Source organism: Linepithema humile, chromosome 6 (assembly GCF_040581485.1).
Source record: "Linepithema humile isolate Giens D197 chromosome 6, Lhum_UNIL_v1.0, whole genome shotgun sequence".
Taxonomy (NCBI): Eukaryota; Metazoa; Arthropoda; class Insecta; order Hymenoptera; family Formicidae; genus Linepithema; species Linepithema humile.
The window spans coordinates 26,856,729-26,870,107 of NC_090133.1; the positions used below are offsets into that span (position 1 = coordinate 26,856,729).

The window sequence follows — 13,379 nt, forward strand, 5'->3', positions numbered from 1 at the left end:
CTTCAACCATCTGCCGGCAGTTCATACTGCGTGCAATACGGCGTTTCAGTGTCCATTGACAAAACTGGTTTCCTAGAGATTTTTAGCTAACAACGTTGTTGTTACTGAAAACAAATATGGTGAAGCTAATATGACGGATTTGGAAGATCACTCTCTCTTCGCTACTCTTCGACTCTATTATGTCGCATCGCACGTATTAAGTGCTTCGCTGGTTAGTGGCGGGCTGCGTCACGATGATGTTTTGTTTACATCTAGTGCGTGACGACGATCGCGGCTACGACGACAGCAACTAGGATGCTCAACGAAAATGCGAATGAAGAATCGGCCCGTGACGGCAGGTACAAAGGTAGATCTCTCGTTTTTTATCAGACCGATCGCACTCGAGCATAGGCGTTCCCGCGGATTCCGGCGGAACAGCTGACGACAAGACCGGACGGCGGCGTACAAAGCGAATTTGCGCGTCGCGAAATTATGTCGAATTACGTCGGAACGCGCCCGCGACGTGATGACGAGAACGCGTCGAATAATACCGGCTGCATCGACATCCTGCGGGAACAATTGACAAAAAAATAATGACATGCATGGCGCTACTTCGCGCCCCGGGAACGTTCGAGAAAGAGGGACAGCTATCACACGTGCATCCATATTTATGTCCTGCGCCTTCCTGCGAATCCCTGCCTTCGAATAATTTCGAAATAGCATTGAGCACGTTGGAGAGAGTGTAACCTTGGTTGTGCTTGATTACGAATATCGACAAAGGGAAAAATGCAAGGTATGGCTGCGAATAGTTTATCATGGTTTGGTGAGTATTGGAAAAAGTCGAAATTGCAATGAAATAAAATTGACGTTGGTTGAAATCCGAGAAATATTCTTGTTTTAATAAACAGGTACTCTTGATGTTTGACTCGAGAAATTAGTTACAGTAATTATTGTCAGTGAGAAGAATATCACTTGAAAAAGAAGGATAATTCTAAAATATCACGAAAACGAGATATTTTTTTTTTTCAGAATTGGACAGCCGTTGCATTGCGACAAAAGTATAAGTCAAAATGAAAGATATATTCTTATGAACTTTGGAAATCGGTATTTTTTCGAAATTAAATCACAACATAATTAAATTTATTATTATACGTTATCAATTTAAAAAACTGTAAGATTATTATGACTGCAAATTGTTATCCTTTAATTACTGTGAAAGCAAAAATAATCTGTAAAACTTTAATATTTTTGAAAATATATTTTGTTATTTGTCTCTTTTGTTAAAGAAAATTTGATTGCTTCGCTCAAAACGGCTTATACATATTCTTTTGCCGTATCAGATAATATAAAAATTAAAAAACCCTAAAACAATGGTGAATAATTTTTTATATGAAAAAAAGAAATGAGATACAAGGAGCTACTTTATAATAATATTTCCGATGGAACGAGAGGTAGAATTGCGAAAAATTGATCTCGCGAACGACCGATTGAGATCGCTGGCGACCGCTCCCGTCGCGTTGCATCGCGTCGCATCGGCTCGCCCGAAAACGGAAACATGAGTTGCGCCGCCACCGCTAGGTGTCAGACCGACATGGGGCTGGCTCGCTGTGTAGATGGCCACCATTGTTGAAACACTGCTTTGGTTGATGCCCTGACGATTTTTGGGCCGAAAATCATAAATTCGCCCGTGCCCCCAACGGCGGAAGGGCCTCGTTGTGGTAGGTGCACGTGAGATCCGTTCTAACGATCGCGGCCACGTACGCGCGCCGCGGCGGCGGTGTCTCGCTCGATCGCTTGGTTCGACGACAATCGTACACATCTCGATCGTCGTCGTCGTCGTCGTCGTCGTCATAGTCATACGAGAGGAAATTACAAGTCCATCGCCAGTTGGGAGAATCCAGTGAAACTGTACGTGTCTATCGATCTACGCGAAAGAAAAGAGGTGAATTGCGACGTGCACCCTCGTCATCGTAGATTATCGGGTTGTCGTTTCGCCGTGTCGTCGTTGTGTGATGCGACAGTGCACACTGTGCACACCGGGCTCCCACACGACATGCGCTCGTGTGGTACGGTGTCGGTACGGCGTTGGAGCGTGCGTGCCGTGCGTATTGTGCGTGCCCGCCTACCCCGCCGTCACCGCTGCCGCCGGTGGCAACGCGACGCTGTGCGTGCGTACGCACATTCATTCTCGCGCATTGTGCGTGCATGCGAGCGATACGTGGATTCCTGTTCGTCCGCTACTGGTGGCATGAAAAGCGCGGAGCACGCACCGGTCGTGCCCGACTCCGACTGCTCCGACTGCCGTGATACAACTCGTGACTCTACTCGACTCGCTTTGTACGAATCTGTGCAGTATTTGTGAATCTGCGGCACGCGCGTTCGCGACATCCGTGTCGCGTGCACGCATCGGCCGGCGGTGACACGCGGCCGCTCCGGAAACATCCGTCGATGCAGACACCGCGGAAAGGCCGCCTCCTCCCTGCATCTCTCTCTTTCTCTTTGTCTGCTCCTTCTTTGTCTGTCTCTTTCTCTCTCCTGTGTTCTCAGCTCCATGCTCGCGGCACGTCTCTCGCTCGCGCGTGCATAGCCGTCCGCGCTATCGATGTGTACGTTCACGTAGTGTGTTGTGTGCGCACGTATTTGAGGTGTACAGACACGCGGAATAAACGTGTCGCCGCCGCCGCTTGCTTTTCGCGTGTATGCGTGCGTGCCGTGCGTTCTGTATTTGCTGTCTCTTACTTTTACGTTTCACACTCGCACGCACACAAGCGATGTGTACGCGCGGTGCGTGCCACCGGAATTCGCAAAACGCACGCCACGAGTTTTGAAACCGCACCGATCTCCGGAGGAACCGATTGAGTGTGCGATGCCAAATCGAGTGTGCACGTCGTCGTCTTGTAGATGACAACGGACCTGATTGACTGATCGTTCGTAATTTCAGATCGCGAACCGTCGGGCGCGTTTCGCTTCGACCGATTGCCGATTCGTTGCAAAAAAACTCCACTTCAACTTCCAAGCGTTGCGGAGTTTTTTTTTCCTTTTCTTTTTTTTCTCCTATAAGCTCGTTAACGTTGACACTTCGGCGATTATCGTGTTAGATCCTTTAGCAAACCCTGATGAATCTAGGATAGATTGTTTTACGCGTTTCCGCGACACTCCGAGAAAACGTCTTCGGCGTGAACGCTTGTCGTAAAGTGTGCGGCGGAGAATTGCGAATGGACGCATCGCGGAGTATGTTGTTCTTTTGTAGCGATCGTGCTCAAAAGTATGCGTGCTAACGAATACGCGGATGCGTACAGTGAATGATTGCTGCTTAAATAGTCAGTGTCAGTGGGTCGTATGAATGAAAATGAAGCAGATGTTTTCGACAGTAGGTGAAAACGTGTGCTTTAGAGCAAGAGGATGAAACAAAAGTATATTCCTACGTTTCCTATAAATAATCTTTTGCTGTTATTTGTTTTGTATATGTTGATATTTATCTTATGTGTACGCAAATACATCTGCTGTATTTATTCATACGAGTCAACAGATTTTTTGCCAGACTACAAGCTGCTAGGTTGCCATCGACAAATATAAATTTCTATTTAAACACGTATTTTGTTTGTATGGATATTTTGTCCAGTAGTTGTTTCACTATAAGCTGAGTTGCAGCCATTGTGCTATAACATATGTAAATGTACACACAGAGGCACTTTTGCTTGTACATTAATAAAAGTTCCACAATTACATATAAATTATAATGTTTCACTTGCTACTTAATGTCCTGTGCTCTTCAAAAAATGTAATTTTGTACAATGTTGTAATGCGATCTTGAATTTACTGTATTAGCAATAAGCAGCTTGTTGGATTTCAATTGAAACATTTATAATACTACATGAAGATGGCAAGAATCTTAGTTTTAAAAGTTACCGCAATATTATTTAGCACAATCAGTAAGGGATAATTTCTCTTGTGATTACAGAATCTCTGCACACGTCTAAACATATATCGCAAGAAGAGAAGCTTGATAGGTTACTAGATATAGAGCGATATTTCTATACTCGTCTCACAAGTGAGCAAAATAAAACTAGCCCAGATCTTCAGTATGGTGTGAATTGTCATGACTCTTCTATTCTTCCCAACAATGGTAAAATATCAAAGTGCATTATTATTTTTCTGTGTACAAATCTATCGAATAATGCGTGAAATAAAATATTCTATGTTACAGTATAAATTATAGCATTCATACATGTATTTTGTATCTCTGATTGTAAAAGAAATTTTAATATAAATATTTATCAACTGTTTATCAATTTGGCTAACAACTTTAGACTTATATCAAGCTTATGTTATTTTATAATATACAAATTATATTATTAATGTATGAATTATATTAAATCTTTTCTTTTCAGGACACATATTTGACGTTGCGCCACAATGGGCGCTATCAAACAATTACATGCAGTGGGTTGATCTGCAAGCATTGGTAGCACATAATACTGCGCAAGATATATATCATCTGTACCACAAAAAAGATACCACGGAATCTACTAATCCAAACTCAAAATATTTTACAAACTTACCGCAAACAATACAACACAATGATAGGATAGCGAATTCTAATGTCCTGATTAGTACAATTAATAAATTACTATCCGGACAGGCGGAAAAGCTGCAGAAGGAACAGAAGGTCAGGCTGGATAATTGCCAGAAAGATTTTAGTGAGATAGCAAAACCCAATTCGTTGAACACTGATAAAACGACGGTGCTTACATATTCCTTTGCGAAAGATAAATCCAAAATTTTGCCTGGATCGCAGAAAGAAATTTATCACGACGCAGATATTAGCTGTTCTAGTTCTGCAGCAAGGCAGTCGATCAACACACAAAATATTACTAAACTGAAGATTGTATCGGACAATATTGAGCACAGAAAAGAAGCTTGCGATCCCGATTGCACCACTCCTGTAACAAATAATGAGCCGCTAAATTTAGTAATAAACTCGAAAGAAAGTACACGAGGCGATTATATTTACGGTGGGCCAAGAGACCGACTCTACAGTTATCCGCATTCGTCAGTTGTTGAGAAAAGAGCAATTTCGGTGGACAGTACTATCTTAAAACAAATTGATCATTTCTCCGATGTACAGAATTGTTATAATACAAAGTACAAGAATATAGATTACGGTTTATTGAAGCTTTCCGATTTAGACGAGTTGTCATGTAATTCGGACAGGAGCAAAGAATTGTTGGAGACGATCGGTAAATTGCACACCGGTAATAGCGAAATAAATGCGAGGATCGTAACGAACGGCGATCTGAAGCAAGAGAAGGCGCATATTCTGGACAAGTACGTTACTCACGTGCTACCGCTACGCTTAGGTGACGATAAACCGAAAGAATTATCTTGGACATATCTGCAGTCGAATGTCAAATGTAATAATATCAAGAAAGAGTGCTGCACCGAGGAAGAGGCGCACAAGTCGGAAAACAGCGATCTGATTACCGCCTGCAATCCAACATTAGGGAATTGGGTGTGCTTCGAAATGTCAGGGCAGTATCCGGGTCATAGCCGACCACCGGTTGGCACACCTCCACCGCAGAATGTCTGGAATCATCTGACGATGACGCAGAATCAAGGTAATTTAAATTTCGAGCTACTGTATTCTTTTTGCAAAATTTTCGACGGCATCGTTTTTAATGGATGTCATTTTTAATCGCTTTCAGCTCTCAATATTCATCCAACAGCATTGTCCGGCGCCGCGCTCAGTCCAGCCGGATTCTACACGCATCCATCCATGGCGCGAGCATCCCATCTGCCGTCTCAACTCACTCCGCAACTCGCGCACACGCAAGCACCACCGACATGGCACACGCCCACAGTCCCTTCGAAAAGCGTGACACCGTCGAACACATCGGGCGGTCCGCTGTTCAGCTTGCAGATGCTCGTGGATAATCGACAGAGTCAAAATCAGTACAGAAACTCGCCCGGTTCGCAGAGCACGCTTGATCTCTCGTCTACATCGGAGATTATTCCGGAGAATTACTCTCGAATATCTCAGGATATTCCCATCAGTTTGACGGCGAGAAACGTGGACAAGGGCAGTCGAAACGGGAACATAATCTCACCGCCGATACCGCTGAATGGGGAAACTTCGTCGGACAGCGGTATCAGCTCGTCCGTACCGACGCCAAATTCCGTCAGCGAACCAGTTTCGCTATCAACGAAGGAGATCATCACTCCTAAGATATCAGTGAAAAATTTCGAAAGCAATCTGAAAGGAGTTGCAAATCTACACGATAAGATTAAGGAGATGAACGTGGAGAATTTTACGCAGAAAGTGATAAATTTGCCGCCTAGTGTGACAATAGAGAGGGTGGTTGCGGACAAGAAAGAGTCCGAAGTTCCTGCGAAGGCTAAAGATACATTGAGTGTTATCGCGCAAGTGCCAAGGAACGTCTTACCCGTTATAGTCAATCTCACGTCCAAAACAGAGAAGGACGTCACGGATAGCCCGAAGAGAGAATCCTCCTCCGAGCGGGACAGGAAGCACGAAGAGACGAGCGTGAGATCGCCCAAAAACTTGCCGAAAAGAGGCAAGAAAGGCGTCGATTCCCTGTTGGAGAAATTGGAGGGTGGGAACAAGAAGCTCGGGAGCACCGAGAATATCGGTTCGGTGATTGTAATGCCTGTGGAGGAGAAGGACACGTCCAGCGTGAAAAGTATGTCGCCGGAGAGGCAGAAATCCAAATCGCCGACACGGGAGGACGAGGTTGTGTCGCCGGCGTTCAGCAACGACGATTCTAACGACAACACCAAGCAGCGCAGGAAAAGAAAACTGGAGAAGCCCGTGAGGCTGAGCAAGGACTCGAAGACGGAAGTCGAGGACATGGAACTCGAGCCCACGGAACCTTCAGAACCGAGAATTATCGAACGAGTGTCGGAGGAGGCGGCTATCTCCACGCCGGCAGCCGGCGATGTTAAGGCGGACGAGCAGATCGTTGGCGGCGGGCAGGAGAGAATATCGGATAAAACGACGATGGCGGACGAGAACGCAAAGGAGAGATCGGAGGAGAATCAACCGATTCGGAGGCGGAGGAGTAGCGAGGGTAGTAACTCGTTGACGACGAATCAGAGGATACGGAGAAAATCCAGCGACGATGCATCGTCCGAGTTATCGAAGGCAACAAGTCCAAAGAACACGAATAATGCGACGATGTCGACGATAACAACGACGATGATGACGACGGCGACGACGACGACGGCGACGACGACGACGACGGCGACGACGAATCCCTTCGTCGAGGTCGAGTCTGAGTTAGCGAAGATGTTCGCCGGAATCGTGGAGGCGGACTCGGATGTCAAAAATGAAGAATCAAAAGCGAAACTCGCGAGCGCGGATATTCAGGGCGACAGCTCTGTCGCGAAACTTGAGGGTCTCGAGAATAGTATTCTACCGACGATGATGGATTCCCAAAGCATGCAGAACAATCCCATCGACGTTTCCTCTACGGTGGACACAAAGCTGTCAGGGAAGAAAGGTAAGAAGGGCAAGATGCAGAGCGGCAAGAGGAAATTGTCCAGATCGTCGGACAATATTTTCGGCACGACGGGCGACTCCCCGTCGAAAGAGGCGAAGAAAAGGCGCACGTCCAAGGGCTCGAAGAAGCAGGACCAGGCTTTGAAGAAGGCGAAGAAGAATACCAAAATCGACGGCCTGAGAGAAATGGCGTACGATTCCGGCTCGAATGCGAGTTCGATCAGATCGCGGGGTCCGGTAGTCCACGTGGAGGGACCGAGGGACAGTCCGTTGAGTATCCAAGTTGTCAATGCACCGCGGGAGGAGGAGGAAGAGAAAAGCAAGGAGAAACGGAAAAGCGTCGGTAATGGGAACGCAGGCCGAAGTAAGAGGCTCAGTCACCAAAACGATTTAGATTACAGAGGTACGTACGCGTGCGCGAATGGAATGTCCATTTCATTTGCCGAAGAGATTCACTTTATCTCACTTCTCGGTTTTGCAGGTAAAGTCAGTAGAGCAGGTCTCTTCAGTTCAACTCTGTCGTCGCGGTACGATGCGCACACCACGGATTCGACTTGGGTTTGTGTATTTTGCAAACAAGGCCCTCATTCCGTTATTCCCGGCGATCCGTCCAGACCGCATCCGAATCTGGCCGGACCACACATCGCAACTGGAACGTACACGGTATGCATCTTCTTGAAATGACTTAAAGTTTAGTATAATACGAGCTTGATCTGATTTGCGTCGAGATATTCTTCTATCTATTATTCTTCTGATAATTGACATTTTTTTCGAACTTTATCCTTATTGTTGTTGTGGTTTTAATCTAATTCTCGGTATCATATCGAACTTTGAATACCATTTTTACATGATTAGATACGATAGATTTTATATTTTATACAGGGTGTCTCAGACCTACCGTAACATCCGTTAATGGCAGATTCCTGAGATCATTGAGAGACAAAAATCATAATACGAAGATTGCAATAGTTTTTAAATGAGAAGCGTGTGAAATTCAGGCATCTTCAATGTGAAGTATGCCTGAGCGCGCAATTTTTTGACAACCTGATTGGTTTAAACACTTGCCATTTAAAAACTGTTGCATCCTCCATCATATTTTGATATCAATTTTATATTTACAGATGTTATATGATTAGAACGATAAAGTTAAGCTTTAATTTGAAAGCTAAATGCGACGCGTTCTATACACGAAAGCACATTAATAGTTGATGCATTAGCAATGCGAGTAATGTGATAAATATGTGCAACAGGTTCCAGCCGGTGTGTTGAGCGACTTATTTGGACCATATTTAATCGGCAAGGAGCGATTGGAGGACGGAATTTTATCGGCTGATGAGCAAGAAATTACGACGGAACAGAAGAAAGGTGGCAAAAATAAGAGAAGTCTGAGGTACGCCGGACTGGCGGATCAGTTCTCCGCGAAGATGGGCAAGAAAAAGCGAAACTCCGTTGAAAGTAATACAAATGCCATTTTTACGGGTATGACTCTGCATCCCGGTGGGGAGGAGCAACGATGGGAAGTATGGCTTCACGAGCAATGCGCGGTATGGGCGGCCGGAGTTTACATGGCAGGTAAGTGACGAAATAATAGAAACATGTGTAAAATAAATCAAGCGCGGCAGAGCTACCTATATAGCTCTACCTACATAGAAAAATTAAAATTTATCTTGCGTTTGATAAGGTGGCAGAGTAACGGGACTGCAAGAAGCAGTATGGGACGCCGCCAAGTCGGTATGCGACTCCTGCGGCTTGACAGGCGCGAACATAGGTTGCGTGAAACGAGGTTGCAAGGCTGTTACGCATTATCCGTGCGCACTGACGAAAGGTTGGTACCTCGACACAAATCATTACATACCCAAGTGTAACCTTCATCGAGTTACGTGAAACTCCGGTGAGTCTGTGAGCATAGATTAATATGGAGAGATAGCTCGTATTCACATTATATCACACTGAGATCCGGCTTTAATTAGATGCACCGAATAATGGGCAATAATGTCTGACTAAGTATATAAATCTGTTTTTAACTGAAGATAGCCTTACTAGTTAGTAAGGTATGTTCTAGTTAACGAGGCGTAAGAACAAGACATCCTCATATGCGACATAATTATTCGATATACGGTGGAACAAATTTACGTTGCCAGCACGACATAATAATAGTCGGGGAAAAAACTAATGTAACTATAAATCGATAAAATCTTAATGCTGAAGTGATGCTCTATCTCTATTTTAATAGACATAAACTGATCTTGTTTGTTTGACACGTTGTTTGGCATAAGAAGAGAATATGAGATGTTTTGAAATTATGCTTTGTACCATTTGACACGTAAGTGTATCTGGAGCGTGAAAGTATAAATGTGAAAACAATTATACTAATTTCCAGACATTAAGTGTAGAATCAATATGCTCGAGAATAATACCTTCCAATGTACAATGATGTTTAAACGAGAACGCTGTTAACTGTCTCTGTGAATTAACAAAAAAAAAAAAGAAAAAAAATTGAAAATGAATAATGAACGAAAGTATGGAGAAACAGAAACTCTTCTTGATAATTGAATTTAATTAATTTTCTTGGCCTGTGGCCTTGAACAGTGGCCTTTTCGACTTAATATAAAAAAAAAGCAAGATTTTTTTAATTTTAAATTTGTATAGAATAGACGGATTGCTATTGAGGAACAATGATAATCAAAAAGAAAGACGTTTGCTTTTTTACTCGCATTTATGAAAGCCTAAAAACACTACAACCTTTCTTAACAACATCATGTACGCAGGAATATACAAATAGGGCATATTGTACTGAATGTTATCGAAATGTGTGAAAGTGGGATAACCACCAAAGTTTGAACGTGTATAAAACAGTAAAAGGAGTAATGCCCATTTCCAGCCAATGTAGATTAATTTTAATCTCGATTCAATTTACTCTTTATCTTGTCCTAGTTCTAAGAATTAGAAGAAGATGAAGGATAAGTTGAGATTAAAGTTACCCAGATTAAAGTTAATCTATGTTGGTAAAACCGGGCATAAGTCAGTAACAAAAACGGAAATTGAACATTCTCTTTCTTTTTACAAGACAAGTGTTCTCTGATGAATGAAAAAAAGAACTGTTTGAATGTGTTTATATATATTATGTGTTTATATATATATAAACACCAATTTAAAAAATTGAAAGGTTTATTATGTTTATTATGTTATATATAAATAATTATAATCATATTTTGAGGTTTTATTTAGTTTAAAAAACTTTGTATTTATTATTCATGGGAATACATACATATGTTTTATAATAAAATAGCATATGTAATGTATATTTTCATTTATAATTAATGTGTTTTGTTTTTTTTTTCTTTGTTTGTTTATACAAATCACATTATATATATATGATCATTCACACGTAAAATCCAATCATTGATTTATTTTTATCGATATTTCTTTTGTATAACTGCTTTATTATGGAAAATTTAATTTAATTTTGCATGCTTCAATAACTTGACAATTTCTAAAAGGTGAATATTTTACGAAGAAGATAATTAAAATGAGAACACTTGTAAGACTTTATTACCACTGTATGTAATGTAATATAACAAAGAAAATATCTCATTGCACTCAGTGATATGTTTTGTATGGCGTCACATTCATTATCACTACCATCTCTAATACATACGTATGGTTGTAAGACCAGTGATTCGGATCCAACGTCCCATGTATGATCTATTGTTAGTAATTAAATTAATAGTTACGCATTATTATGAAATTTGTAATAATTGTACGCTGATTTATACATACATACTTACATATTTGCATATGAAATATAAATAATTATATTTGCATATAATTTATATTTTATATATGTATGCATGTATGTATATGTATTATATTAATTTTTTTTTCATATTATTTTTGTGGTCATCTTTGCTGTCATTACTATCGTCATCATCGTTCTCATCGTATTTTATAAGAGCATGAGAGGCAAGTTTTTGCTATGACAAATGTAAGAACATTAACAAGCGATTCTCTTACTACATCAAGGAGAACTAGCAAAGATCAGGAAAATATTGTATAAAAATAATATTATATATAGACATATATATATATATATATATACATATTATATATATATATATATATATATATATACATACATTCATAATGTGTAAATAATATTAATTTTGCGTAGGAAAAGATATATACGTACATATATAGTATATATATATATATATATATATGTAAATTATATATATAATTATATATATATATATAATATACATATTATACATATGAAAATCTATACACACCACACACATCAAGTATATATATATTGAAGATAACTGTCACATCTCCTACAGCACAGAGTACGATAAATTAGATATAATCATTTTTAAATAGCAACTATATATTCAGAAATGCATACTTGATGCATAAAAAATTCTTTGTACATATATATAGTGCATAGCAACAAAATGTAAAAACATCTTGGAAAACAATTTATTTGGAAGCATTAACTTTGTTTTAACACAAATAGTAATAAAAAAGGATTATACATTTATGTTTTCAAAGGAAAATACATAAAGCCTAATTTTCTTTTCGTAAAACTTTCCGAAGCACAGTTTCGACGCTTCTCGGCAGTAAAGAGTGGTCTTTGTATAAAAATGGATGGATGCAGCCAAAAAAAACTATTGCTTAGGTATAATAAGAGAGATATTAAATCGTAAACAAAACGCTTATAATCTACAATTGTATGAAAGGGAAACAAAATTTTATCTTAGAAAAGTAACTGTAATATTAATCATTACTTGTGATACAAAGAAAGAAAAGGAGACAAATTCCGGAGTGGAATGGTATGAGAAATTCCGGTTCATTCTTTTCTGTCATCGAGTGACTCTGCGTACACCGAGCAGGACGCGTATCATGCGCGCGTTCTTATATGTACAGTAGAATTTTTGTAGTAAGTCAATGATATAGCATTGTATACATTAATACTAGGTCCGTCTTGTGGATAGGTAATGATGTCTACGGACAGTTACTCCATCACCAAAATTATGTAGAAAAATCCTTTAGCCAACCACCTCTCTCTCTGTACGCAGAGTCCTGTGCATCGTAGCATCGGAATTCGCGTTGCGGTCGAAGGCGTTTATCATTTCGACGATTTGTATAAATGGAATATACTTGGCTTGTAAATTGCACATTAAGAACGAGAAGCATAGACGTGAGGCGTCAAGACGAGAATAGTTAAATGCAGAGAAACCTGAATATCACAATGCCTAAGTAATTTGTATAAAAGATAAATCTGTAAAATACAGAAAAAGAGAGCAAAAAATTGTCACGTCGTGATATGTGAGTGCAAGAGAGAATGGCAACAATTGCTAAATCGATAGCAATGGAAGAAGAATTGTCGTATCGTTATCGAAAGGCGAAAACAAAAGATTAGCTATCTTTTTATTCCCGATCTTTGCATATGTTTTAGATCTAATTCATTTTTTAGAGTTTACTTTTTCTCCTCTTCTATCTGCCTCTTTCTCTATTCTCTCTGTCACTTTCGTCTGTCCCACATATTTCTCTTCTTTCGAATCGGATATATATATATATGTACATATATGTATATGTATATGTATATATACACCCGTCTTTTTTTTTGTGACCTGGTTTAATGTTAATAATTATGATTAAGGAAGATATTAGTTAAACTCTATTTAATAATACGGAATGGTAGAGAAATCGGCAAATTGTATTTGAGATCAATACAATAATACGATTAAGTATACATCTTTGTGTAATATAAATATAATAAAATAATAAAACACGATATATGCTGTAAAGTGTTATAGGCAAGGTTTTCCTGATTACAATCCCGATGCATATATTGTAATGATAATAGGATTTTTTTTAT

General features: G+C 40.3%; 1 protein-coding gene across 8 annotated transcripts; it reads left to right on the forward strand.

The window, feature by feature from the left end:
- Window positions 1–55: 55 nt before the first annotated feature.
- On the forward strand, window positions 56–13,308 carry LOC105671364 (serine-rich adhesin for platelets). 8 transcript variants are annotated; one of them, XM_012365476.2, is made up of 7 exons: window positions 56–346; window positions 3,941–4,105; window positions 4,371–5,597; window positions 5,685–7,901; window positions 7,980–8,161; window positions 8,749–9,070; window positions 9,180–13,308. In XM_012365476.2, the coding sequence occupies exons 1-7, from the start codon at window positions 295–297 to the stop codon at window positions 9,380–9,382; spliced, it is 4,368 nt and encodes a 1,455-aa protein (XP_012220899.1). In that variant the 5' UTR covers window positions 56–294; the 3' UTR covers window positions 9,383–13,308. The 8 variants fall into 8 exon arrangements, with proteins under 8 accessions (XP_012220899.1, XP_067212645.1, XP_067212648.1 ...); XM_067356544.1 differs by having other exon boundaries at window positions 56–338; XM_067356547.1 differs by lacking the exon at window positions 56–346 and adding an exon at window positions 1,257–1,921.
- The last annotated feature ends 71 nt before the right edge of the window (window positions 13,309–13,379 follow it).

Coding starts and splice junctions, on each gene's coding strand:
- LOC105671364 (XM_012365476.2), top strand. CDS start 295: ATGCTCAACGAAAATGCGAATGAAGAATCGGCCCGTGACGGCAGGTAC. Junction 347..3,940: donor CCGTGACGGCAGGTACAAAG/GTAGATCTCTCG, acceptor TTGTGATTACAG/AATCTCTGCACACGTCTAAA. Junction 7,902..7,979: donor AAACGATTTAGATTACAGAG/GTACGTACGCGT, acceptor TCGGTTTTGCAG/GTAAAGTCAGTAGAGCAGGT.